This window comes from Podarcis filfolensis (assembly GCF_964270895.1).
Source record: "Podarcis filfolensis genome assembly, chromosome: 9".
Classification (NCBI taxonomy): domain Eukaryota; kingdom Metazoa; phylum Chordata; class Lepidosauria; order Squamata; family Lacertidae; genus Podarcis; species Podarcis filfolensis.
This window is the reverse complement of record NC_139610.1, coordinates 9,840,305-9,866,101: the sequence shown is the minus strand read 5'-3', so window position 1 is coordinate 9,866,101 and position 25,797 is coordinate 9,840,305. Positions and strand designations below refer to the sequence as shown.

Here is a 25,797-nt window from a genome sequence, read left to right as displayed (position 1 = left end):
TGTATTTAAAGGCAGTGCTAAAATACGGTGTATCGTTTCCCTGGACTGGATACTTATTACTATTTAAAGATAAATAACTGAACTGTTAAGAACTGTGGGGTTTTGTATAAAATACTCTTTCTTTTGGCTGAGTTCATGAGTGCCTCTTTAGACATTTCTGCTACTACGTACGTCCTTGCTGCATATTTGGTGTCTGTTTTCTTTTCACTTTTAATTATTGGCTGCTTCCTGAATGGTGAGCCAGCACATTGATAGTCCACAGTATGACACTGACACTCATGGCTAGCCCACTGATAGTCCAGCCTAGGCAGGGTTGTATGCACACTGCCTTAAAATGTAAAATAACATTATGTGCTTGGCAAGCCAAATTGTGTATCCAAGAAAAGCTGGATTCTGTAACCTGTTTAAATGGAACAGATTTGCATGATGCTACCTTATTTTGCAGGGGATGTGGGTGGCGCTGTGGTCTAATCTATTGAGCCTAGGGCTTGCCAATCACAAGATCGGCAGTTCAAATCCCCGCGACGGAATGAGCTCCCGTTGCTCGGTCCCAGCTCCTGCCAACCTAGCAGTTCGAAAGCACGTCAAAGTGCAAGTAGATAAATAGGTACTGCTCCAGTGGGAAGGTAAACGGCATTTCCGTGCGCTGCTCTGGTTCGCCAGAAGCGGCTTAGTCATGCTGGCCACATGACCCGGAAGCTGTACGCCGGCTCCCTCGGCCAATAAAGCGAGATGAGCACCGCAACCTCAGAGTCGTCCATGACTGGACCTAATGGTCAGGGGTCCCTTTATCTTTCACCTTTACCTTTTTTTGCACAATTTAATGTGTTTTTCACCCCTAGTGAACACAGTTCTGGCTACAAAGTGTTTCCATTCACTTCTGAATTGTAGGGTGCTTTCTCAAGTGCACGGATACTTTTTACGAGGACAAATAGGCTGAAAAGAAACATGCGAACCAGCCCTTCCTTAAAACCCAAAACATTGTTTCTCTGCTGTGGCGTGATACTATTACAGCTTTTTCACTTTTGATCTTGCACCACACATTTTCTCCCATTGTTTTGAGTAAGTTCATGTGCGCCTTCGTGTTTATTAGAGTAAAGTTAAGCAGTGCCATTTATGTGGTCTCCTAGAAGTCACGACCAGGTTGTTTTGCAGTGAGCTTGACAGGTAGAAAAGAATTATTGACTTGCTAGAGGCCTTCCACACAGATCAGGAAGTAGCAGTTGGGACTCTTGAATGTGAAACAGCCATGACAACATTCTTTCCATCTTTGTATCGGAATCCACAGTGTGTAAACAGAGAATACTACTTTTGTTGTTGTAACTCCTCATTTCTCATGAAGCATAGCCCCGGGTGCACAATTTTGATGGGTCATGAACCAGGCATCCTCATGCAGGCGCCGGCTTCTGTGGGGATCCCCCTGTCCCAATCAGGTGTGTCTTACAGGCCCCATTCTTTGCTCCCCATCCTTCCTTGCCTGCCACTGAGGGGCTCTGGGCCCCAGAGTCCAGCCTGGCTTTGCCACTGCATCCCTGGCCCCCTTGCTGAATGGCCACCCAGCCAGCACTTGCTCGCTCCTTGTTTGGCATGCTCCCCAGACAATGAGCGGGCATGGATGGAGGGAGGCAGGCAAGGAGTGAGCACAGCACTGCCCGGTGTTCCTCTCTCAGGTATTGGTGGGATTTACCCATTGCTCGGTCCCTGCTCCTGCCAACCTAGCAGTTCAAAAACACGTCAAAGTGCAAGTAGATAAATAGGTACCGCTCCAGCGGGAAGGTAAATGGCGTTTCCGTGCGCTGCTCTGGTTCGCCAGAAGCAGCTTAGTCATGCTGGACACATGACCCGGAAGCTGTACGCCAGCTCCCTCGGCCAATAAAGCGAGATGAGCGCCGCAACCCCAGAGTCGGTCACGACTGGACCTAATGGTCAGGAGTCCCTTTACCTTCCAAGGGCTGAGTTGGCCAGCTGGGCTACCCACTGCACAAGCAGGCAAGCAGCACAGTGTGGCTCTGTTTGGCTGTGGTGGGGCAGGGGTTGCTCCATCAGTGGCTAGAGCTGGGCTGGTGTGGCAGACTCCTTTCACCCTCTGTCCCCCACCTCAGGCACTGGCAAACCACAATAGGCCACTGCTTTCTCCTCTTAAAATACAAATTTTGGGGGAAGGTGTACTGGTGTAAACAACTGGCATGCTTGCCCAAACTAACGGGAGTTCAGAAGTACAGTGGTACCTCTGGTTGCGAACAGGATCCGTTCCGGAGGCCCGTTCGCAACATGAAAAAAACGCAACCCACAGCGGCGCATCTGCACAAGCGTAGGTTGTGATTCGCTGCTTCTGCGCCAGCGCATGACGTCATTTTGCGCATCTGCGCATGCACAAGCAGCGAAACCTGGAAGTAACCCTTTCCAGTACTTCCGGGTCACCACGGGACGTATCCTGAAAGAACGTAACATGAAGCGGATGTAACATGAGGTATGACTGTACCTGTGATATCAACTTGAGGTCTCCTCCCCCACCCCAAAGGCTGTTAAAGTTGTGGGCATCTTATGAAAATGCGTTCTGTGGGTTAAGCTTGAAGAAATTCTGTATCTGTTGGCTTTCAATTTGTAGCCTAACATTCAATAGTGAATTAACCCAAGAGTTTGACGTTTGAGAGTGATGCTTCACGCGTATGAGTCATGATTTTAAAGTGGTCTCGATATAATGAGTGTGAATCATTTCCATAGGAGGATGGTGGGGTTTGACTCGGTGTCTGTGTGTTCTCTCTTCGACGTTCCGTTTTCTCAAGCACTGGGTTGGTTCAGCATCCCCAGAGCAAAGAACATTTTGTTTGTTTTTCAAAGCAGGGCTGTGAATTTCTGGTTGGATAAGGAAAGGCACTTTCCAAATGAAGACATATGGAGGATTTTAATGGCAATTGTGAAACATGTGGCCCTGTTACGGCATTGTGCTTTTTAGCATAGAGAGGCAGGGGATATATATCTCTTCTGAAGAATCTGTGATTTCTAGTACTGCTTAAGATTGCATTCTTCACCCTTAGAGGTGAGCAAAGGACAAGTGTGATCTTAGCTAGTGGAAGCGCAATGACACAAGGTGCACAATGAAAAGGACCAGATATTGTTCCTTCCAGGGGGAGGGGAAACCCTTCCACAGCTCCCAGGACAACAGATCTTCTTTTAACTTTGCATAGTTAACCTTATTAGATTATTTAGCTCCTGGGCGCAATTAAGAGTGCCCTTTGGCCCAAGGACATCATATGCACAAGGGCAACATTGCTAGTATTTTGAAGAAACCCAGTTGCATGGTCCATCTACAGGGGAGATGCATTCACTGACTATCAATAGAGGGCCTTCTTGGTGCCTCTATCAAATCTCTGGAATTCCCTTGCTAAGGAACTCTGGCCACCACATTTGCCTCTTGATTGGGTTTTGCAGGCAAGAAGAGGCATGTTCAAGTTTATTCCGCCAGGTACCCAGTGCTGTCTGTGTGACAAAGCTTGAATTTTGTCTGGATCCTCTGCTATACTTTGGTAATTTGTAGCAGCTTATGAGGGGAATGTCCCTGCTTCAAACCTTACCTGTGCCATGAATTTTCTAGGTGATAAGTTCCTATCTCTCAGATGCAGTCCCTCATTCTGCAATACTGGGAGTACTGACCTACTGATATTCATGGGTTCTTTGCAAGGATTACTGAGAAAGTTTGCAGCAAACCTTGCATGCCCTAAAGCCATATAATAATAACAATTATTATGATATAGCCTTTTAAAAGTGTAGGCATACAGACTCTTTGTATTCGTTCCGTCTCCTCTTTTTTTAAAAAATGCAGTTGGTGTGTGATATTTTCTGGAAAAGGAAATAACATTTTTTTTAAAAAAAAGCATAATATTAAAGTTTAATATGTAAGTAGAAAAATCCATCAAAAAAGCAAATGTACCCTGCCATTGCAATTACACTAGTTTAGCCCTCTACAAGCAAAACATGGTAAAATACATGTTTGAATGGGGATCCGCGGTAATCACTATAGTGCTGTCTTTCTGTTTTAAGACCTGAAAGCTCCAGGGGAGCAAAAAGAATAGATGGAAGTATCTTGCAGAGACAAGAGTCTTGATTTGCTCGTGTGCCATGACTGCTAATGACACTTGGGTGTAGAACTATGTCCAGAGGTGTTGAAAGGTGGTACAACAACAGGAGAGATTCTGAGCCATTAAATTCTGCCCACCTTCTGTGTGTTTTGATTAATAACTCTGAGGCTTTCTGTGGTTATGAGCTAAATGGACTAGGATTTCAGGCAGTTGACATGGTCGCTCATGTTACATGATTTTTTAAAGTCGGTTGCAGTCTTTGGAGGTAAAAGTTAGAAAACAGCTTTCTCTGAAACATTAGACTGTGTCGCCACATACTGCAAGTGTGGGTGCCATTTTTTAATGCTTTTTTCTATAATAGGAACTCTTTCAGAGAAATGGAAATGCTAGGCAGGCATTATTTCTAAAATTTCAGGTGTGTGTATCATCTTTGTGTCCTCCTTCCTCCATTTTTTAGGTGTGGCTGTTCTCTCTTTTTGGCATTGTGCAAGTGGCTACCCTCTATTTCTTTTTTTGAACTTTCTTCAGTTTCATGCCAGGTTTTGAACTATTCTGGCTTCCCCCAAAGAATCGTGGGGATTTGGTCTTGCTGCAGTGGTGGCTGGTGCCCACTGGAACTGGTTGGGCAGAGAGGTCAGCCACAGATGGAGCCAGTGGCAGGGAAACCTTCCCAGCTATCCCATTCATCCTTCCTGCAGAGTTGTCCAATGGCACTAGTCAGATTCGGGAAGAGGAAACCGAGAGCCAGTGCCACCCATTGGGCTGGATGTAAGTAAGAAGGCAGACAGGTAGAGACAGGTGGAAGCTTGCTGAGGTTGGTAGGGCAGTGTCCCACGTGCCCTAGTGGATCAGTCTCCGCTGGTTTGCTGAGGCATTCACTATTGGCAATCCATGCACCTTCTCCAACCAAAGACATGTTGTTCCTTTGGCTAGGGTGGGGGTGGGGCAGTGATAACTTTGTAGAGTAGATCAACCTTTAGACATTACATATGGGAAATGAGCCATGAGATTCTCCACAAAAAAACATGGATAGTTGTTTTTAAATTCCCAGTGCATAGTACTGAATGATAAGAAATTGTACAGTTGACAGATGGCCATCCGACCTCTGCTTAAAAGTCTCCATAAATGAGAACCCACAAGGAGGTTAAGGGGTGATATGATAGCCATGTTCAAATATATAAAAGGATGTCACATAGAGGAGGGAGAAAGGTTGTTTTCTGCTGCTCCAGAGAAGCGGACACGGAGCAATGGATCCAAACTACAAGAAAGAAGATTCCACCTAAACATTAGGAAGAACTTCCTGACAGTAAGAGCTGTTCGACAGTGGAATTTGCTGCCAAGGAGTGTGGTGGAGTCTCCTTCTTTGGAGGTCTTTAAGCAGAGGCTTGACAGCCATATGTCAGGAGTGCTCTGATGGTGTTTCCTGCTTGGCAGGGGGTTGGACTCGATGGCCCTTGTGGTCTCTTCCAACTCTATGATTCTATGATTCTAACCTCCCAAGATAATCCGTTCCACTGTCCAACAGATTTTACTGTCAGAAAGTTCTTCCTGGTGTTCAGTCAGAATCTCCTTTCTTGTAACTTGAAGCCGTTGGTTCAAGTCCTACCCTTGGAGCAGGAGAAAACAAGCTTGCTCCATCTTCCATGTGACAACCCTTTAGATCAGGCATAGGCAAACTTGGCCCTCCAGATGTTTTGGGACCTAAGCTCCCACCATCCCTGACCACTGGTGCTGTTAGCTAGGGATGATGGGAGTTGTAGTCCCAAAACATATGGAGGGGCGAGTTTGCCTATGCCTGCTTTAGATATTTGAAGATGGCTATCATATCTCCTCCCAGTCTCCTCTTTTCCAGGCGAAACATACCCAGCACTTCAACTGTTCCTCATAACTTTTGCCCTCCTCTGCACACTTTCCACCTTGTCAATGTCCCCCTTAAATTGTGACACCCAGAACTGGACACAGTACTCCATGTGTGGTCTGACTAATGAGCCAGTAACCTCAAAGCCTTGAGACTGAGACCCTAACTCTGTGAGCTAATGTGGACTCTGCTCAGATTTCTAGGCACAGAGCGAAAGAGAGGCAGTATGAATCCCTCAGATTGGTCAGTCATGATAGAAATACTAGGAGTCTGGTATTCTAGCTCTTGCTTGATTCAATAGAACAGTACATTATGTACTTCAGGTTCCAGTTTCAAGTTTGGACCACTGACCTCGCATGCTCTGAGCTAAGGGCACACCTTCCAAGGTTTAGCTTTAGGTGCAGCCACTCAGGGCCCTGGCAAAACAGAAAAAGTTAGTTTCCTAAATCCTGCTATTGGTAGAGGGGAGAACAAGAGAAAGAAAATCCAGTCTTTGCTGCAGGCTGCTTTTGACATTTACATTCCATAGGGACGCTTGCCTAACCTGAGTGTTTGGAGGTCTAACAGCTCATTAGAATATTAGCAGCAGGACCAAGCTAAATAAGAAGGGTTTTGTGGGTGAATGTCCTCTGGCTGTGTATTCCAAAAGGTGGGGCGGGGGGAAGTGGCAAACAGAATCAGAAACTAATTAAACAGTCGGCTAAAGCAAGCATATTTAAAAAGCTCCGAAAACTTCCAAAAAAGGAAACATATTACAGTTATCTGCATTCACAGCACAGAACAAGTTTGGTAGTATTTAAGATAATTCTCTAGTGCTTGCTATTTTTAGCCTAGGAGTAAGCTTCTGTAAGAGCTTTTTCAGCAATGCATCCCTTTAACCTGGTCTAACAAGCTAAGCCAATAAGCTGTCTGATTTCCGTCTTACATGAGGAGGAGAGATAGCTGAAACAAACCGTTTGCGGTGAAAATGTTCCAGCCTATCTTTGTATTACGAGAGTCCCACCCCCTCCCACCCCTGGTATGGATTTCCCCCCCAAGCATCCTAATATTAAGTGTAGCTTGTCAGAGACCAAAATGTCAAGCTCCACTGTTTTGAAATTATAGAAGCAGATAAATAAAAACAGTAGGGTTTTTATAGAAGCAGCATAATTTGGGGGGCAGGGATAGGGGAAGAGGTGGCACAGGCAAGCATTACTACCCCATAGCTGGCAAAACTGGATCTCTGTTCTTTCAGCTGCTATTAGTGACTTGTAGAGATTTGTAATATTTTGCAGAAATCGGGGTGGGGGTGGGGGGTGAACACACCATAATCCTAAGCAATAGGTATAGTAATAGCAAAACACTAGAGTCACCCACAGGGCAAACTTTTGTTCTAAACAGAACACTGCAATTTGCATTATTCTCTTTAGATTTAAATGGTATGATTTTTTTAATTTTTCTCAACAAGAAAGAACACCTCTACCCTAAGCTTGGCTGTGGGCACAGTGACATCTCATATGATACGTCACCTGGATTTTGTTTTGGTTCCAATGCAATCACATCTGTGAAAAGAAGAGGCCAGTCTAAAAGTAAAAGAGTAATTTTAGTTGCACTGCGAATTATATATTTACCGTACTCCCTCTTCCCTTACTTGCAACATGAGTTACAAACCAAAAGTTGCAATTTTGTTTTTCAGTTGTTTGCTTCCTTTGCATTTTTTGTATAAGATTACTTTTTGAAAATTAATAAACATTCAAATAAACAGAAACAAAGAACGAGTAGCCTGGCTGCCCAATTTTATAACATGGCAGAGGAAAGAAGGAATGCTTGATTCGTTGCTTGCATGCTGTTTCTCCTCTTCTCTCCCGAGTTTCAAATGCATGCCATGAAAGGGCTCCGTAAAGGTAAAGGTAAAGGTAAAGGGACCTCTGACCATTAGGTCCAGTCGTGGCCGACTCTAGGGTTGCGGCGCTCATCTCGCTTTACTGGCCGAGGGAGCCGGCGTACAGCTTCCGGGTCATGTGGCCAGCATGACTAAGCCGCTTCTGGCAAACCAGAGCAGAGCACGGAAACGCTGTTTACCTTCCCGCCGGAGCGGTACCTATTTATCTACTTGCACTTTGATGTGCTTTCAAACTGCTAGGTTGGCAGGAGCAGGGACGGAGCAACCCCTTTGCGGGGATTCGAACCACTGACCTTCTGATCGGCAAGTCCTAGGCTCTGTGGTTTAACCCACAGCGCCACCCATAGCTGCTGCTAAATACATTTTTGGGGCGCTGCAGATTTTCAGTTGTGAGCATTGAGAAACTGAGCCCCAGTCCACCCAGTTCCATTGTATCATTATAATGTGGATATCCTGCGGCTCCTAGGACAGAGCTGGAGAGTCTCCAGTTATTGGATTCCAGTTCCCATCTACTTTGGTCATCATGACTGCTAGTCAGGGGTGATAGTTGATGGACTAGGGATGCTACATCCCTGCCTTGGGAGCCAGTGTTTTTGAGTCTGCCACCAGTTTCCCCAGTCCCTCAATATAGAGGCCATGCACCTTCTGATGCAACTGGGGATGCTCCATTTCCAGTGGAGTATTCCACACCTCCATTTATTGTTTGATGAAAAACTAAAATACGGCAGTCCCATAAGGATATCACATACACTGAGATGTGTAGCACTTCAATTTCAGAATTCAAAAGAGCAGTTTATAGTCACGTTTGCCATCAGCCTGCAACCTTCAGCTGGTGCTAAAGCTGAAAATAAACTTTCATGCACCTCTTTCGCACTGAGTGGTGGTGAGCAAATGGCACTCGATTTTTAAAAGGCTATCAGAGAATGAGCAGTCTGTTCGGTTTTGTCCATAAATGTAATCTCTGAATGCAAGGAATGCAGCTCTGCCATGTCTCCTAACACTGCGCCGCTACATCAAGTGCTCCAGTCCTCTTGTCACTAAAAGAACAGCGGGAGCAAACTTGGTTAGTACCAAGGCGAATTTCATCAGCCGTGATTGTAAAGCCTAACACGTTACAGAGAAATGGGGTAATACGGTGCGGATGGGCTGCCCTCAAGTAATCTTTGCTAAGGGAGAACTTTGTATGTCTCAGTTTTCCAGAGGCAGTCCTGGAATTATGAAAGCCACCCTGGCTTCTGATTTGATCCTGGAATGTCTCTATTTTTCCCACCAGTGCCACTGCTGCTGAGTTTGGGGAAGAGGATGAGCTGGAATTTGTCCTGAGCGGCTGCTGCTGCAGCAGCTACTGCAAGGAAGCACCCCATTGTCTCTCCATGGCCGCCACTGCTGGCCTCCTCCCTTGGGCAGCTCGTAGGGGGTGAGGAGGAGAGGCTGTGGCTGCAGAGGTCCAGCCCTGTGTGACGCACAGTTATGTACTGAAGTTCTCACCCTGGGCCAGCAGGGGGATACTGTAGATAGTTTTCACTCAGGTCCACATATGCAAATAAGGGATTGAAAGTGACGTTCAGTGATTGGATAGTTACAGAAAGTGGTTACTGTTGCGTTGTAGTGGAGCTCTATACAAGCAGGCTGGCTGAACCCTTCAGTTCAGTTCTGTTCTGGCCTGTGAATAAACAAGAGCTGCTTGAAGAATCGCTGTGTCATTTGATATGTTCCCCACAACTTAACACGGACCAGCTCTGAGGGGGCATGCAGAGGGCAGGGCCTCCCTGGGTGGGAAGAAAGGGGGAGCTAACCGGAGCACAAGGAGTCTTGATTAAAAAAGAAGTGTTTTCTGTTTCCGCATCAAATCTCACCCCTTTCTAAAACGTATTTATCGGTGTGTGCTTTTCTGTTTGTAAAATGTACCAAATAATAAACTAAAATGAAATCGGGGTTGCAGGGTTTTCTCAAGATGGTGGAGGGTGTGTATTCTATGTTCCGTTGATGTGATGATGGTGGCACTTGCCCTTCTCACAGGAAATGCTCTGGGTGTGTGTTGAATGGGGGGGGGGTCAAAAAGGATCAGTTGCGGTGAGGGGAGAGTGAGGAATGTCCCTATTTTCATCTGAGGAATGTTGGAGGTTATGGTATGTTACTCTCTATACTTTTATGTGTGTTGCTATTTATAATCCTTGGTCTGTCTCTCTTCCACCTCCTCACTGCTGGTGTGTGCCCCAGGCCCGCCAAACATGTGATCCACCAGCAATGTATTGTGGCCTCCCAGTTCTTGGCAGCTTTTCTTGCAGACATAGGCAGGCAGCAAAATCAGGAGGCTAGGTTGTGTTTTGTCTTGGTGTGTCACAGATCCTACAGGTTTTGTGGTTGAATACAAATCAAGTACACTTGCTTGAGTCATGTGCAAGCAGACCCACCTGTTAGTCAAGGGGCAAGTTAACCAACTGAGGGGCTATATGTACAAAATTGTTATGTGGCAGCTAAATCAGTGGGATTGCTCATTTTGGCTTGAACATTTGCACAGCTTTCTTTGGAAAGGGGCTTTCGATTGTTGTTGTTGTTTAGTCGTTTAGTTGTGTCCGACTCTTCGTGACCCCATGGACCAGAGCACACCAGGCACTCCTGTCTTCCACTGCCTCCCACAGTTTCGTCAAACTCATGCTGGTAGCTTCGAGAACACTATCCAGCCATCTCGTCCTCTGTCGTTTCCTTCTCCTTGTGCCCTCCATCTTTCCCAACATCAGGGTCTTTTCCAGGGAGTCTTCTCTTCTCATGAGGTGGCCAAAGTATTGGAGCCTCAGCTTCAGTGTACTTCCAGTGAGCACTCAGGGCTGATTTCCTTCAGAATGGATAGGTTTGATCTTCTTGCAGTCCGTGGGACTCTCAAGAGTCTCCTCCAGCGCCATAATTCAAAAGCATCAATTCTTCGGCGATCAGCCTTCTTTATGGTCCAGCTTTCACTTCCATACATCACTACTGGGAAAACTATAGCTTTAACTATACGGACCTTTGTTGGCAAGGTGATGTCTCTACTTTTTAAGATGCTGTCTAGGTTTGTCATTGCTTTTCTCCCAAGAAGCAGGTGTCTTTTAATTTCGTTAAATAATAAAAATAATATCAAACACTTAAACGGCATCTCTATGTGATCAAAGCACTTTGCATATGTTTCCTTGGACTATTTATAGCATTGGTGGGAATCCTGCAGCTTGTGGGCCTCGTTGACGTCAGGTGTGAGGCAGGTAAAGATGCAGCTGCAAAGGAACAATCAGGATTTTTAAAATCCCCTCCTGTTCCACGTCAAGTAGGGCTTCTATTTGGCACCACATGCAAGGCCCAGTGGAATTGGTTCCACTTGGAAGCTTCCAAGCAGAGCTCCTCTAAGTGTAGCCAATCCCTGCAGAAAGTGGGACTTAGAAGTCCATGCCGCTCGTGCGATTGATGGCGATGTCAAGCCCTGCTGGGATTGGCTGCACTCTGGCATTTCCGACCAAGCTGTGGCTGATCCATGCAGAAAGCGAGGCTTGGAGACAGGGCTGATCAACAGTGATTTCAAGCCCTACTTGGATTGGCTGGGATCTCCTTTGAAGTACAGCTTGAGTTCAAACTGTGCCGCAAAGGAAATTTGGCTTCCTGCGGAAATCAAGGGTAGATTTGGTGGTGTGCCTGCATTTGCAGAGGTAGCTGCCTTTTATTTTATTCTGTAAATCGAATCAATCGTTTTTAATGAAAGTGAATATATAAATACGTTTAAAAAGGAATAGTTTAAACAGAGTGGAAATGGTGCAGAAGCTAAGCAGGGTCTGCTATGGTTTCAAATTGGATGGGAGACTGTGTGTTGAGATGCCTGCATTGGAGGGGATTAGATGACTCTTAGAGCCCCTTCCAGCTCTACAATTCTATTATTTTGTGGTTGGGTGATTGACAGGTTGGCTGCCCCATCTATCTGCCCATGGGTAGGTGAGCTCAGCATCCGGCCTGACGTCGAGAAAAGCTGTTCCTGATCTAGAAATTTGTGTATGTTTGCTTACAGCTCTGGCCGATCCCTGATAACATGTAAATATGATAGGTATTGAATTGAGTACAACTCAGAGTAGACCCACTGAAATTAAATCTCCTAAGTTGTGACTATTAACTTCAGTGGGTCTGCTCATGAGTTGTAAAGGTAAAGGGACCCCTGACCATTAGGTCCAGTTGTGACCGACTCTGGGGTTGCGGCGCTCATCTCGCTTTATTGGCCGAGGGAGCTGGCGTACAGCTTCCAGGTCATGTGGCCAGCATGAATAAGCCGCTTCTGGCAAACCAGAGCAGCACACAGAAATGCCTTTTACCTTCCCGCCAGAGCAGTACCTATTTATCTACTTGCACTTTGACGTGCTTTCGAACTGCTGGGTTGGCAGGAGCAGGGACCGAGCAACAGGAGCTCACCCCGTTGCGGGGATTTGAACCGCCGACCTTCTGATCAGCAAGTCCTAGGCTCTGTGGTTTAACACACAGCGCCACCCGCGTCCTCGCTCATGAGTTGAATACTACCTAAAATGTTTCACATCTACCACAGCACATTTGCCCATTCAGTGTGTGGTGGACTGAGTTCAGGAGATACAACTAGCTGAGCTGTGGCATGTGCTGGTTGTTCCTCGGTTGTAACCCAGCAAAAACAGTTGTTGGCAGATGTGCTCAAAGAGATTTTCTCCCCCCTTGTGTCTCATTGATAGCTTAGTGTAGGAAACCCTTTTTAGCCAGAGGGATATATTCCCCAGTGAGCAAAACTTTGGGGAGTTGCATCCCAGGGTTGGTGAGGCTGCAGGCCAAAAGTGCAGGAGACCACAGATGTGTTAGGAGCTTGTCCTACACTTGAGTAGGACCCTAGAAGAGACACATGCCCAACTGGCATGTTCCCTCCCTCCTGGTCGATCGTTCGGGAGCTTCAAAAGCTTTCTTCTGCCTGAACATCACAGCGACTGATGCCAACAGACATCTGCACACTTAGGGATCTGCAGAGTCTTCGCAGCTTGCGTGACAGACCTCAGCAACTCAGCATTTTGGCTAATCTACTTTATTTACATTAAACACACACGGAGCACTGCAACATGGCTCCCTCTCTCTCTAGCATCAGACAACAAAGAGAAAAAACAAAGGACAATAGTCCCACTTCATGGAACACAGTAACACAAACACCCTGTCTCCGTCATTTCCCACTCTGTGGAGTCAAAACATATACCGTCATGTGATAGACAACAATTCCATGACTGCAATCATGGAGCAGGAATTCTAACAAGATGAACTCCACTCTGTGATTGAGCCCGTTATGTAGTTAAATAAGAGCAACTGAAATGGCCTCCTTTAAAAAGAGAGGGAGAAATAACCCCCAATATTCTACACAAATTGAGGCATACCTGAACCCACAAGCATTCAGCAACTTGTAGGCATGTGAGAGCGATATCTGTGCAGTTCATTTCTATTTTAGTCTTCTCACTGGGCAAGGCATGACACTGGCGAGCCTATAAGGAAGGAAATATGGCAAGGCCCCAGAACCTAGAGAGGAAGAAGCTATCCTGCAGCGTTGATATCTGCGTGCATAATAAGAATAGTACTTGGCACATTTAAAGTGTTCAGTGCATTTCCCACAGTAATCCTTATAACAGCTCTGTGTACTAGAGGTGCTACACAATATGCAGAGATACCATCCGATTTTACCCTTTTACGGGTAGCTGAATATTTGCAGGTTCTTGAGTTTCATGGAGCTCTAACCTGGGCAGACTGAGCCAGAGTTTAATGGTACCTATTTGAGGACTGCGGGTGAACTGTTTTGGTCCCAGGTGACTGGAGAAGAGCAAATGCAGTACAGAATAGTGAACAGAGACCCAGGGATATACAGACCTATAAGCCTGACCCTTTTTACTTGATAGAGTGTTAAATTGTGTACTAAAATAATACCGTTCTAAGCACCTGTAGGGGGAAAAGGGGCAAAAAAAGGAAGGACAGGGTGACCTCACAAAAGAGAGAGCTTTGCTAAATATTATTGAGTTGAAATAGAAAGATTTTAAAAGCCCAAGTCTTCATTGAGAGCATTGAGTGACTCCAGTCATTTCTTGATTAAGTATATCAACATGTTTCCACAAGGCATTTTGGATTATCTTAAGTAATTAAAGTCATTCCTTGGTGTGGTAAACAATGGTTGAGTCTTTGCTAGGCCTCTGGCATCAACACAAGCTGACTGTGTAATTGGATTGCCTTGGAGACTTGATAGCCAGATGGATTTTTGGAAGGACCAGGCCCTACTAAGGAGGAAGAATGCTGCCCATATCCCTTCTTGTTTGTGGCGATGACAGAATGCTAGGCCTTTCTGGGCCTGGGCAATGTCCTCAAGGATCAGCTTGGGTTGTTGATGTCACTGTTCCAAGTGACCAGGCTTTTTGCTTCGGTGGCACAGGAGAATGGGGCTGGAATGCTTGGTTTGGTTTTTTTCTTTTTGCAGAGCATCCCCAGCTTACAAGAACCATCTCAAGAAGAGTAAAAATCAGACTCAGAATGTAAAATTCACTTTCCAAGAACAACAACCAACTGCTAAAAGCCTGGGGAAATAAACCCATTTCAACTTCAATAAGACAGAGTAGTAGATGTTTCTGTGGAGATCATTCTGTAATGGGTTTACCACCACAGAGAAGCCCCTATTTCCACTTACCACCTGTTTTTCATTTGAAGCCAAGGTTGGAACAGTGATACATTTCCAACCATTTGCTTCTTTTTAAATAATAAAGATTATTTCCTGATTTTAGCTATCTAGGTTGAGCTGCGGGATTGTGTGGCAGTATGGTCAGAAGACTTGAATGCCACAAAATGGCAGGCTAGCCCCCTCCTACTTCTCCCCACTACAAATTTTCCATGGACCTTCACAGTTCCACCTTTTCAGCTGAGTAGCTGAAGAGGTATGTGTGTAGCACATAAGTGCTGATGGACTGGCAGCCCAAAGTGCTGTGGTGATGGATAAAGACTGATGAGCCATAGAGTTCCTTACAACTACAGGAGTATCAGAATCTGAAGTGGGCAAAGATATGGCGCTCCTCAGGTAGCAGAGTCTGTGTAACAGGACTCCTTGAGCTAAAGTCAAAGATGATTACAGAGAGCAGGTGAGGGTGCAGGTGGCCTGGCGTCCTCTTATATGTTGAAACGCTTTCTGCCATTGCAACCATCTTACACCCTGTGTGAGTGTTTTGGTCATTTCCCCTCTAGTGGGTTTGCCCTGCTCTTTACAAAAGAGAGGGGTTTCTAAGGGGTTTCCACTGCCAAGTGAAAACATTTTTATTCTCCTAGCCGTTCGGTATAAATCAGTGATTTCCACTTACTCAGTTTTATATTTTCATGTGCTGCTATGTTTTAATTATTTGGCCTCAATAAACTTCTTTTGAGTAATGTGGACATGGTAGGTTTGTTTGTACATTTTGTAACACATTGGAAACAACCCTGGGATCAGAATGATCCAAATTGGGTAAATAAAATCGCAAATAGATTTGTTTTGGGAGCATCCTGCTTTCACCTAAGACACCAAGTTTTCCAATCCTACAAGATTGCTTACAATAAAAATCTAAAGGTCTGCTTGTTCTGTAGTGATGGCCTGAGGATGTCTCTAGGTAAGATTATTTGTCAGCAGAATGACAGTATCCAAAGTAATAGTTTTTTGCTGTAGTCGCCATCCTTGCTTCTGACTACAGTGGTACCTCGGATTAAGTACTTAATTCGTTCCAGAGGTCCATTCTTAACCTGAAGCACTATTTCTGGGTTAGTGGAGTCTGTAACCTGAAGCGTATGTAACCTGAAGCATATGTAACCTGAGGTACCACTGTACAGTCAAACCTAAGGGCCAAACTAGATGTGGCATTTTACTTTGTAGCTTGCCCCAGAGAGTAAGCTTTGGGTCCCCCACCTCTGCAAAAAATAAAATAGAAAATGGAAAGCTGGTGCCCCTGCTCCAGATGATGATGATGATGATGATGATGATAAGGGGGAGAGACAGTGGCATAGCATGGGGGGCACAGGGGCGATTGCACCAGGGGCAACATTGTTAGGGGTGCAAAATTTCAGTTCCCGGTGCTGCCTCAATACAGCTGCAGGCTTCTGTTGCTGGGCTCCATTGAAAACAGCTTCTCCATGCAAACCAGGAAATGACCTCTCCAGACAATGAATTGACTCTTCTTTTCTTATCTCTGAGGTTGCAATCTCCTGCGTGACGCAAGTGCCACTAGGCAGTTGAATGTGCATGCATACTCTGCCCATTTCCCTTCCACTCACCCCCCTTGCGAGGTGCTGGCAATCCACGCTATGCCACTGGGGAGAGGAAGACATTAATCCACTGTGGTCCTGATTTACACACAAAGAGAGAGAGATCAAGACCACAGTGGGTCTGCAATAAACTTTCATTTTACCATCATGTTTTGCTTGACCCTGAGGCGGCAATTGTTGCTGCAGTATGGTGTGTGTTGAATGTGTTCTCATGCCCACTTCACAGAAGGAGCTTAATCCAGGTTCCTACTTTTTCTGCTCACTTTGCACATGGACAAATGTGCTGGGAACATCCCTATTCATAAGTCAGGCCCAGTGTAAGGTGTTGGCCTGATTTGTGTTGCGTGATGAGGATTGATTTTGCAGAGACTGGAAGGGGAATCCACCATGTTGCTTGGCATTCTAAAAATGCACTTAATATGCTAATATTAAGATAGCTGGCAATGAATTTGCCACCATCAAGTTCTGGACACATTTAAACATCCCTCGTGTGCAAAACACAGTTAATGCATTTATGTAGTAATCAGCATATTATCTCATGTAGTCAGTAAACGTTGAGGCCCAAACTGCTGATAAGATCGTTTGCTTTCAGGTGTTTTTCAATATTGTGCTCAGCGTCAACTATAAATTGAGTTGAGTGACCTTTTGGTTCTGAATCAAATAGACTGCATTTCTGTGGTTTCAATTACATACACATATATATAATAGGGACCACAACAATTGACCAGTATCTTATCGTTCTGGTTCTGTTAGCGCAGTCAAGAGTCTGATAGCTCATTCTCTCCTTTTCGTTCTTTGCGTTCAAAATCAAAGCCTTGGTGCCAACGAGAGGGAAGATAGGCAGTTTACACAACTGAAATCTAATCATTTAGCAGCTTGCAAGAACTGTGAATGATTTCTGGTCAAAGGATGTAAAATGTCTTGCTACAGGTTGCTAGCAAGGTAGTGTATTTGTGAGACAAATAAGTCAATTAGTAGCTCCTCCATTTATTAGAAACTTAATTGTCAGCTCAGAATGGAAACTTCTGAACTGCAACAGCTCATTAGAAGCAAGAAAACATGCAAGAGTATCCCCCCACAACTTTTAGTAGACTTTTGGAAATGTGTTGATGCCAGAAAAGCTTAAATTTGTACTGAAACAATGCATCAGCTTGAGGAGTACGGAGGGTATTTTGTGAAAATTTACTTAGGGTGAGTTTCAGATCATTTTAGACAAAGACCTCGTTGGCCTTTGGTTATAGCTTGTGGTTTGTCTTTTTGTTGCTTGCATCCAGCTGTCTCAAGAGACTATGGAGTGCAACTCCAGGTACAAAGTCAAACCATTGCATTACTGACCTCCCTGAGACACAAACCTGGGCAGTGTATATGGAGGGGCTGCCCAGACAACAAGACTGATGTGGTCCAAAGAAAAAAAAAAACATAGCAATACATTAATAATAATAATAATAATAATAATAATAATAATAATAGTAATAATAATAATTTATTATTTATACCCCGCCCATCTGGCTGAGCTTCCCCAGCCACTCTGGGCGGCTCCCAATCAAGTGTTAAAAACAGTACAGCGTTAAATATTAAAAACTTCCCTGAACAGGGCTGCCTTCAGATGTCTTTTAAAGATAGGATAGCTACTTATTTCCTTCACATCTGAAGGGAGGGCGTTCCACAGGGTGGGCACCACCACCGAGAAGGCCCTCTGTCTGGTTCCCTGTAACCTTACTTCTCGCAATGAGGGAACCGCCAGAAGGCCCTTGGCGCTGGATCTCAGTGTCCAGGCAGAACGATGGGGGTGGAGATGCTCCTTCAGGTATACAGGACCGAGGCTGTTTAGGGCTTTAAGGTGGGATTCATGGAAAGAATTTAAGCATAGTGTGGTTGTATAGTATTTTAAAACAATTTTGTTTGGGGGTCTCTTCTCTTACATAGAAAATGGGAAAGGCAGGTAGCATTGAAAAATGGCCATGAAAACAGAAGGGGAAGTAAACTTTGAGCTAGCCCTGGATAGAGAATAAACTGAACAAAAAATGCTCAGGGAACTTGACAAAAAAGAGAGTCCTCTTCATGAACAGGAGCTGTATGTTCTATTTCAAAAAGAGTCTAAGTTCTAAAAAATAAAATTTCTTCATCTGGTGCCAGTTTGAGGTTCTTTTTGCTTAATTATTATCCAATATGATAACTATTAGCTGTAATAATAAGTTATACTTCACTGAATAATGTGCCTTGCCTTTGTTTTACATACTAGACAACACTAGGTGTGAGACTGCCGCACGACTTGTGTTGTGAATCAATGTGGGGGAAACTTGAGACTTTAAATGCTAATTAATGTATTTTTTTTTACTGTTGAAAATATGGACAAATTCATTTTGGCAAAAACAACAACAACACACTGCTTGGAAAGTTGTTGTTGCTTTCTGCTCAAGTATTCAGGAAATCTCTATATGGTGTGCTTTCACAGTGCCATCCAGACTATTTATGGGATCGTTTCAGCGGGGTGCTGAGTGCGGCACTCTCGCTCATTGATCCTCCTGCTCAGCACCTGTCTGGAACTGTTCAGTCCTCATCAGGATGAGACTACCTCATATAATTGCTGGAATGTCCCATGTGGAAGATGAGCCTCATAAGCAGCAATGCTGGAATAGTGAAATTTACAGCTTTTGGCTGCGGCAAAGCTTTCTCCCTGCGCTGTCAACACCACAGCTCACACCACGAGCACAAAGCAGGGAGTCGACACTTTAATGAACGTTATGCGGAGATGGATCTGTTATAATAATAATTGCAATCACACTTTTTGGTTATGCAAAATGACCTTCTCTGAGTTTCTGTAGACTTTTGCTAGCTGAAATTATAGTCTTTGATGTGCTGTGGGTACTAGCTACAGTAGTATCTCGGGTTAAGAACTTAATTCGTTCCAGAGGTCCGTTCTTAACCTGAAACTGTTCTTAACCTGAGACACCACTTTAGCTAATGGGGTCTCCCTCCACGCGATTTCTGTTCTCATCCTGAAGCAAAGTTCTTAACCTGAGGTACTATTTCTGGGTTAGCAGAGTCTGTAACCTGAAGCGTCTGTAACCTAAGGTACCACTGTACTAGAATTTGGTGACATACTCCAGAAGCTTGGATAGTAGCTGGGGGAAAACTGCTTTGCTGTTGGAATGGGTTGAGCAAAAATGATGATGCACAGGACAAGAACTGATATGGTTTTAAAGACAACCCCTTTTAGCCAGTTGAGCAAATCTGGCATTCTGCCTGTGCAGCCCCTTAAACCTGGGATAGGCCAGCCCACCTGATGCAGCAGATCCAGCTTCAAAATCCACTTTCCCCACACATTCCTTGGCACATCCCTTAGTTTCCAAGCTCCATATGCTACTGTAAGTAAAGGTAAAGGGACCCTTGACCATTAGGTCCAGTTGTGACCAACTCTGGGGTTGCGGCGCTCATCTTGCTTTATTGGCCGAGGGAGCCGGCGTACAGCTTCCGGGTCATGTGGCCAGCATGACTAAGCTGCTTCTGGAGGACCAGAGCAGTGCACGGAAACGCCGTTTACCTTCCCGCTGAAGCGGTACCTATTTATCTACTTGCACTTTGACATGCTTTTGAATTGCTAGGTGGGCAGGAGCTGGGACTGAGCAACGGGAGCTCACCCCGTCGCGGGGATTCAAACTGCTGACCTTCTGATCGGCAAGTCCTAGGCTCTGTGGTTTAACCCACAGTGCCAACCGCTACTGTAACCAAGCAACAAATGCATTTTCTCTCCCCCATCTCCCTCTCCTTCCCCTGTTGTCTCCTCTGTGCCTAATAACAGATTGTAAGTTCCTCAAGGCAGAGACTTCTACACACAGAAAGAAAGCCTTCCACTGGCTAGAATGGGGAAGCTCTCTCTCCCCCCCCCCCATCCTAATTGCATGAGTGAGCACAATACGGAGTAGATAATAATGATGATGATAACGTATTACTTATACCGGGTCTCCCCAACCACTCTGGCCAACTCCCAACAGAATCTTAAAAACACAATCAAACTTCAGACATTAAAAACTTATCTAAACAGGGCTGCCTTCAGATGTCTTCTAAAAGTCAGATACAGTGGTACCTCGGGTTAAGTACTTAATTCGTTCCGGAGGTCTGTTCTTAACCTGAAACTGTTCTTAACCTGCAGTGCCACTTTAGCTAATGGGGCCTCCTGCTGCCGCCACGCCGCCTGAGCACAATTTCTGTTCTCATCCTGAAGCAAAGTTCTTCAGCTGAAGCACTATTTCTGGGTTAGTGGAGTGTGTAACCTGAAGCGTATGTAACCCGAGATACCACTGTAGTTGTTTATTTCAATGACATCTGGTGGGAGGCTGTTCCACAGGGCAAGGAGGCATGAACCTGCAGTTCCTCATTCATGCTGATGGTACTATGGCTATTTAACGCCCCTTCCCACTTTTATTTCTATACAGTGGAACCTCGGGTTAAGTATTTAATTCGTTTCGGAGGTCTGTTCTTAACCTGAAACTGTTCTTAACCTGAAGCACCACTTTAGCTAATGGGGCCTCCCGCTGCCCCCACGCCGCCGGAGCACGATTTCTGTTCTCATCCTGAAGCAAAGTTCTTAGCCCGAGATACTATTTCTGGGTTAGCGGAGTCTGTAACCTGAAACGTATGTAACCTGAGGTACCACTGTACTAGTAAATACACCCATTTCAAAGACTATCAGTACACTCATTTCTCAAGAGAATGGATGGACCCTGTAAAAGGCTTGCCCCGCAACTTCCTATTGCTCAGGGAGAAGGAGAGCAAAATAAGACCCTTTCCTCCTTACAACCTTTTCTCAGCGCCGCTTTGGCTATGTGAACTAATAAAAATGTTTCCGTATAAAACAGTGTTTTGGAGCCAGCAACATGGCGGTGCTTCGCAAAGGTTATCTCCCGACGTCATTTGTGAACAGACATGTGTTGGCTTGGTAGCGTACCAGCGTCCGTGGTGACTTTGATTTATTTGCTCTGTAAATTGGGACTGGAGCAATAATGGAAAGTGACATTAATTGTTTTAACAGAGTCCTCTTTGTCACATCATTTGCTTTCCTCTGAGGGGTGTTTGATTTTTTGAAACTTGTACAAAAAACTAATGGAAATTGCTATGATGAGGGCCAGTGTCCACTCCACATTCCGACTTTGAATGTCGGGGCGCTTCAGTGTCTGTTTGAAAGTGCAGATGCCAAGCGCTGGAACAGCAAAGGCTGGAGCTTCTGGAAGGGTCCGTATTATCAAAGAAAGAATGCTGACCTGGAAAGGATTTTTATAAAGAAAAAGTTCTGCTTTGGAGGCTGGATCCACTCCAGTTAAATACCAAAGAGATTCTGCTTGTAGAACGAGTGGCATGAAGGACTTCCATACAGTGGTACCTCGGGTTACATACGCTTCAGGTTACATACGCTTCAGGTTACAGACTCCGCTAACCCAGAAATAGTACCTCGGGTTAAGAACTTTGCTTCAGGATGAGATCAGAAATCGTGCTCCGGCGGCGCGGCACCAGCAGGAGGCCCCATTAGCTAAAGTGGTGCTTCAGGTTAAGAAAAGTTTCAGGTTAAGAACGGACCTCCGGAACGAATTAAGTACTTAACCTGAGTTACCACTGTAGTTCTTTAGGTTGTAGCTCTTGGCTATAGTTCTCTCCTTTAGGGGAGCTGGATGTATTGACCACCCAGGGCCGGCCCACTCATGAGGTAAAGTGAGGTGACTGCCTCTGGCAGCGGGATCCACAGGGGCAGCAGATTCCGATATCGAACTTTCCTCCCGCCTTCTTCCCGATGTCGATCTTTCCCCATCCCTTCTTCTCTGGTGGCGGTGGGTGCCATTTTGTGGTTTGCCTCCGGGGCCAAAATGTCTTGGGCTGGTCCTGTGATCACCATCCCAGATAGAATTAGGCATACAAATCGTTCGTAAAGGCTTCTACCTATTTGACTCTTCTAATTCCTTGTTTATGTGCAGAGCCTTTCAAGAGAGGTTTGTGCTTCCTTTTAAATTCCACAAATGTTTTTGGACGAGGCGGGACCGTTTCATCTGATGGCAGCTTAATGATGTGTGGAAACTTCCCACTGGGTCATTTCATTAGGCTCTTAACAAAACTCTCTCGACTTTCCTTGAAATCCTACAGTTTTTGTTATTTTTACTTGAGAAGGATCCTCAACATTTGTTTCATATTTCATCTTTATGCTAAATTCTTGTGCCTACTTGAAACCCCCAAGGGGTTGAGTATCACTTGCCTTGCATATACAATACAATGCTAGGGTTTGGGGCCCTGGCAGAATCCCATAAATGGCCCTTGACCAGAGTGGATACAACTGTGAAGTCAGAATGGGTCTTAGGGAAGCAATATGATTATAAGCCCCATTTAGACATCATGGAAAGTGTGTAGTATAACTGTGCGCTGAATTAGCAGAGTCACATACCACTGACATATGACACATAACACATATGCACAGTCCAGTGCGTCTAGCCCCGGCAATGTGTGAATCGGGATGGGGGACGAAGTCTCTTACTTCTTGTTACTTATCAAACTGTGTTAACAATTTAGTCCTGGTTTTCTGATGTAGTCCCCATGACCTTAAAAGCAAGGAGAGAATGGGGGAAATTCAAGTTTATTGAGTGTATTATTATTATTGTTGTTGCTGTTGTTAAAATTAAGATTTGTATACCACCCTTCATCAACAGATCTTAGGGTGGTTTATTGAAAGAATGATATAACATCTTCAAAGAAGTATATGTTGTTTTATTTGTCGAACCTTTATTCATCCCTAATAAAGAGCAAAATGTCCAGGGCTGAAGTTTTTATGTGATCAGACCCAACATGCATTGGATTTTAGGTGCGCTTAGATCAATTAAGTGTTGCATCCAGCACATGTCGGTGGGACACCCATTTATTCTGCACACTTGGGTGATGGAAATAGGGCTGTATTTTGTCTTGAAATAATAAAACGATCAGACATTATAATTGTATGCATGTGTAATTGTTTCCTGAACTGCTCTGTTGCCAAAAGGAAGATTTAACTGAACAGGAGTTAATTCAGTTAAGATCAGTCTAAGCTAATCTCTATGGAGAAAAGCCTTTATTTTGAGGTTTGCACTGCCATTCAGGTACTACCCCTTTGCCCGTTCCTGGGTGGTATTAAACTACTTAAGTGTGACATCTGTGGAGAATATCTAGTCTGCTTCCCTTTTCTTTATCTTACTGAGAATTGTATTTGGCTGCCAGCAAAGTCTTTGCATGGGCTCCACAGGGAGTTTTTCCAAGCCCTAAGTCATTAATAATTGCTGCGACAAATCTCTAAAATATAATAAGTGCTTTTATTCCCCCCCCTGCCTTCCAAATATACGGATGATAATTAGAACGTGTTGCATTGAGAAATGCAAGGATATTAAATATATTTGATTTGACACAAACAAGTCCCTGGTACTGAAATAAGATATCTAGTACAAATTAACGTTGCAGCCACATCTGATTAGGAATTAATCTACTTTTTATAATTGCAGCCTGAATTAGATAAATGCATACAGTAGTTGTATTGAGCACTCAAAATACATAACAGGAAAGGACAACTTCAAAGGCAACCTGCAGAATACATTTATTTAAAAAAGAAACCAGGAGTTTTCCATTAATAATAAGAGCATTGATTGCTTTTCTTCGAAATGCATATAAATGAGAGGTTTCCCATTTCTGGTAGTGGGAGAAGGCATCTGGAGAACCAAAGAGGTGTTTGACATTCTTCCTTATGCAGCTCTCCTCATTAGCTGTCTTGCTTCATTATCCTTGTGGGTTTTGTTAGATCAGTTAGTTGTTGCAGCAACATCTTGGGTGTAGTTCATAGGACACATGGGTGTTGACTGAGCTAAATATATTCCTGTTGGATTAAGAATAGGGAAAGGGATGAAGAAACATTGCAAAGCACAATGTGGAGCAACTGTTGCAAAAGGTGTGTGCTACCCTGAAATTCAAACTGAGTTACCGTACTTTTCTGTGTATAAGACGAGGATTTTGTATTCAAAAATTATGTCTAAAATTGGGGGTCGTCTTATGCAGTGGTACCTCGGGTTACAAACACCTTGGGTTACAAACACTTCGGGTTGCAAACTCCGCTAACCCGGAAGTAGTACCTCGGGTTAAAAACTATACCTCAGGATGAGAACAGAAATGGTGCGCCGGCGGCGCAGTGGCAGCGGGAGGCCCCATTAGCTAAAGTGGTACCTCAGGTTGAGAATGGACCTCTGGAACGAATTAAGTTCTTAACCTGACATACCACTGTACATGGATAGTGCATAGGGGGGACATGGGATTGGTTCCTTCTGCGAGCCGGAGATTGTCAGCAGTTATAGGCCGTGTTATTGGTGGCTGCAGCAAGGGCTGTTATTGATTGGCTGCTGCTGCTGCTGCTGCAAATGGGTGGGCGATTTGCGGCTTCTGCTGGCGAGGGGCCAGAGATAGGTGGCTTTTGCAACGCATGTGAGAAGCAGTGGGTTAGTGATTTTCGGCAGTTTCCCCCCAAAATAGCTCAACAACCTCCCTCCCAAAAGCTCAACAACTCTGGGCAATCTCTCCCCTTTTTATAAATTTGGAGTCCCCCCAAATAGGGGGCATCTTATACATGGGGGCGTGTTACACGCAGAAAAGTATGGTACAGTGGTACCTCGGGTTAAGAACTTAATTCGTTCTGGAGGTCCGTTATTAACCTGAAACTGTTCTTAACCTGAGGTACCATTTTAGCTGAAGCATCTGTAACCCGAGGTACTACTGTAGTTAGTTAGAACTTTGTGCCCTCAAAAATTAATTGGGCCAGATCATGTGTTATATGGCAATGTAAGTGCTACAACTCCCTTCCTGACTCACCTTTTTTCCTCCCTTGTTTTCCTGCTTTTGCAGAAGATAGATGAAGAGAATGAGGCAAATTTGCTAGCAGTTCTCACGGAGACATTGGACAGCATCCCTGTGGATGAGGATGGACTGCCTTCATTTGATGCACTGACGGATGGCGATGTGACCAACGAAAACGATGCCAGCCCTTCGCCGATGCCCGACGGCACCCCTCCACCTCTGGAGGCAGAAGAGCCGTCTCTAGTAAGAATCTACCTTCCTAGTGTTTAACGGGAAATGGAGGTGCCCTCTCACTATCCACTGCATGGGTATGATGTAGCCACAGTAAGGTTTGGTCTTTTCGTTTTTAGACTGAAAACCCAAAGAAAGCTTAATCACACTTGGGCATTTCAGACAGAAAGCCCAGGATAAACATGTTTGTTGGAGAACCTATGGTATTGCCTGAATGTTTTTCTTCCAATAATGCACACTCTTGCTCATTCAGAAAGGGAATATTTTGAATATGTGTTTTCTCATTAGGAGATCTCCGGTATGTGTGAACAAGTTTCACTTTTAATAATGTGTTACCAAGATGTTGTTGTTGTTTAGTTGTTTAGTCGTGTCCGACTCTTCGTGACCCCATGGACCAGAGCACACCAGGCCCTCCTGTCTTCCACTCCCTCCCGCAGTTTGGTCAAACTCATGCTGGTAGCTTCGAGAATACTGTCCAACCATCTCGTCCTCTGTCGTCCCCTTTTCCTTGTGCCCTCAATCTTTCCCAGCATCAGGGTCTTTTCCAGGGAGTCTTCTCTTCTCATGAGGTGGCCAAAGTATTGGAGCCTCAGCTTCACGATCTGTCCTTCCAGTGAGCACTCAGGGCT

General features: G+C 44.8%; 1 protein-coding gene and 1 long non-coding RNA gene across 13 annotated transcripts in view; one reads left to right on the top strand and one right to left on the bottom strand.

Moving 5' to 3' along the window:
* The window catches only part of LOC310770352, a 516,476-nt gene that overhangs the window by 230,081 nt on the left and 260,598 nt on the right, over positions 1-25,797 (bottom strand). The window lies entirely within an intron of this gene.
* The window catches only part of PPARGC1A (PPARG coactivator 1 alpha), a 629,161-nt gene that overhangs the window by 553,341 nt on the left and 50,023 nt on the right, over positions 1-25,797 (top strand). For all 12 annotated transcript variants that reach the window (XR_014551951.1, XR_014551952.1, XR_014551953.1 and 9 more), the window contains one exon: positions 24,986-25,180. Coding sequence is in view for 7 of the 12 variants with exons in the window: in XM_083630267.1 (XP_083486393.1) it covers positions 24,986-25,180 (195 nt within the window). In the remaining 5 variants the exon portion in view is untranslated. The remainder of the gene's footprint in view (positions 1-24,985; positions 25,181-25,797) is intronic.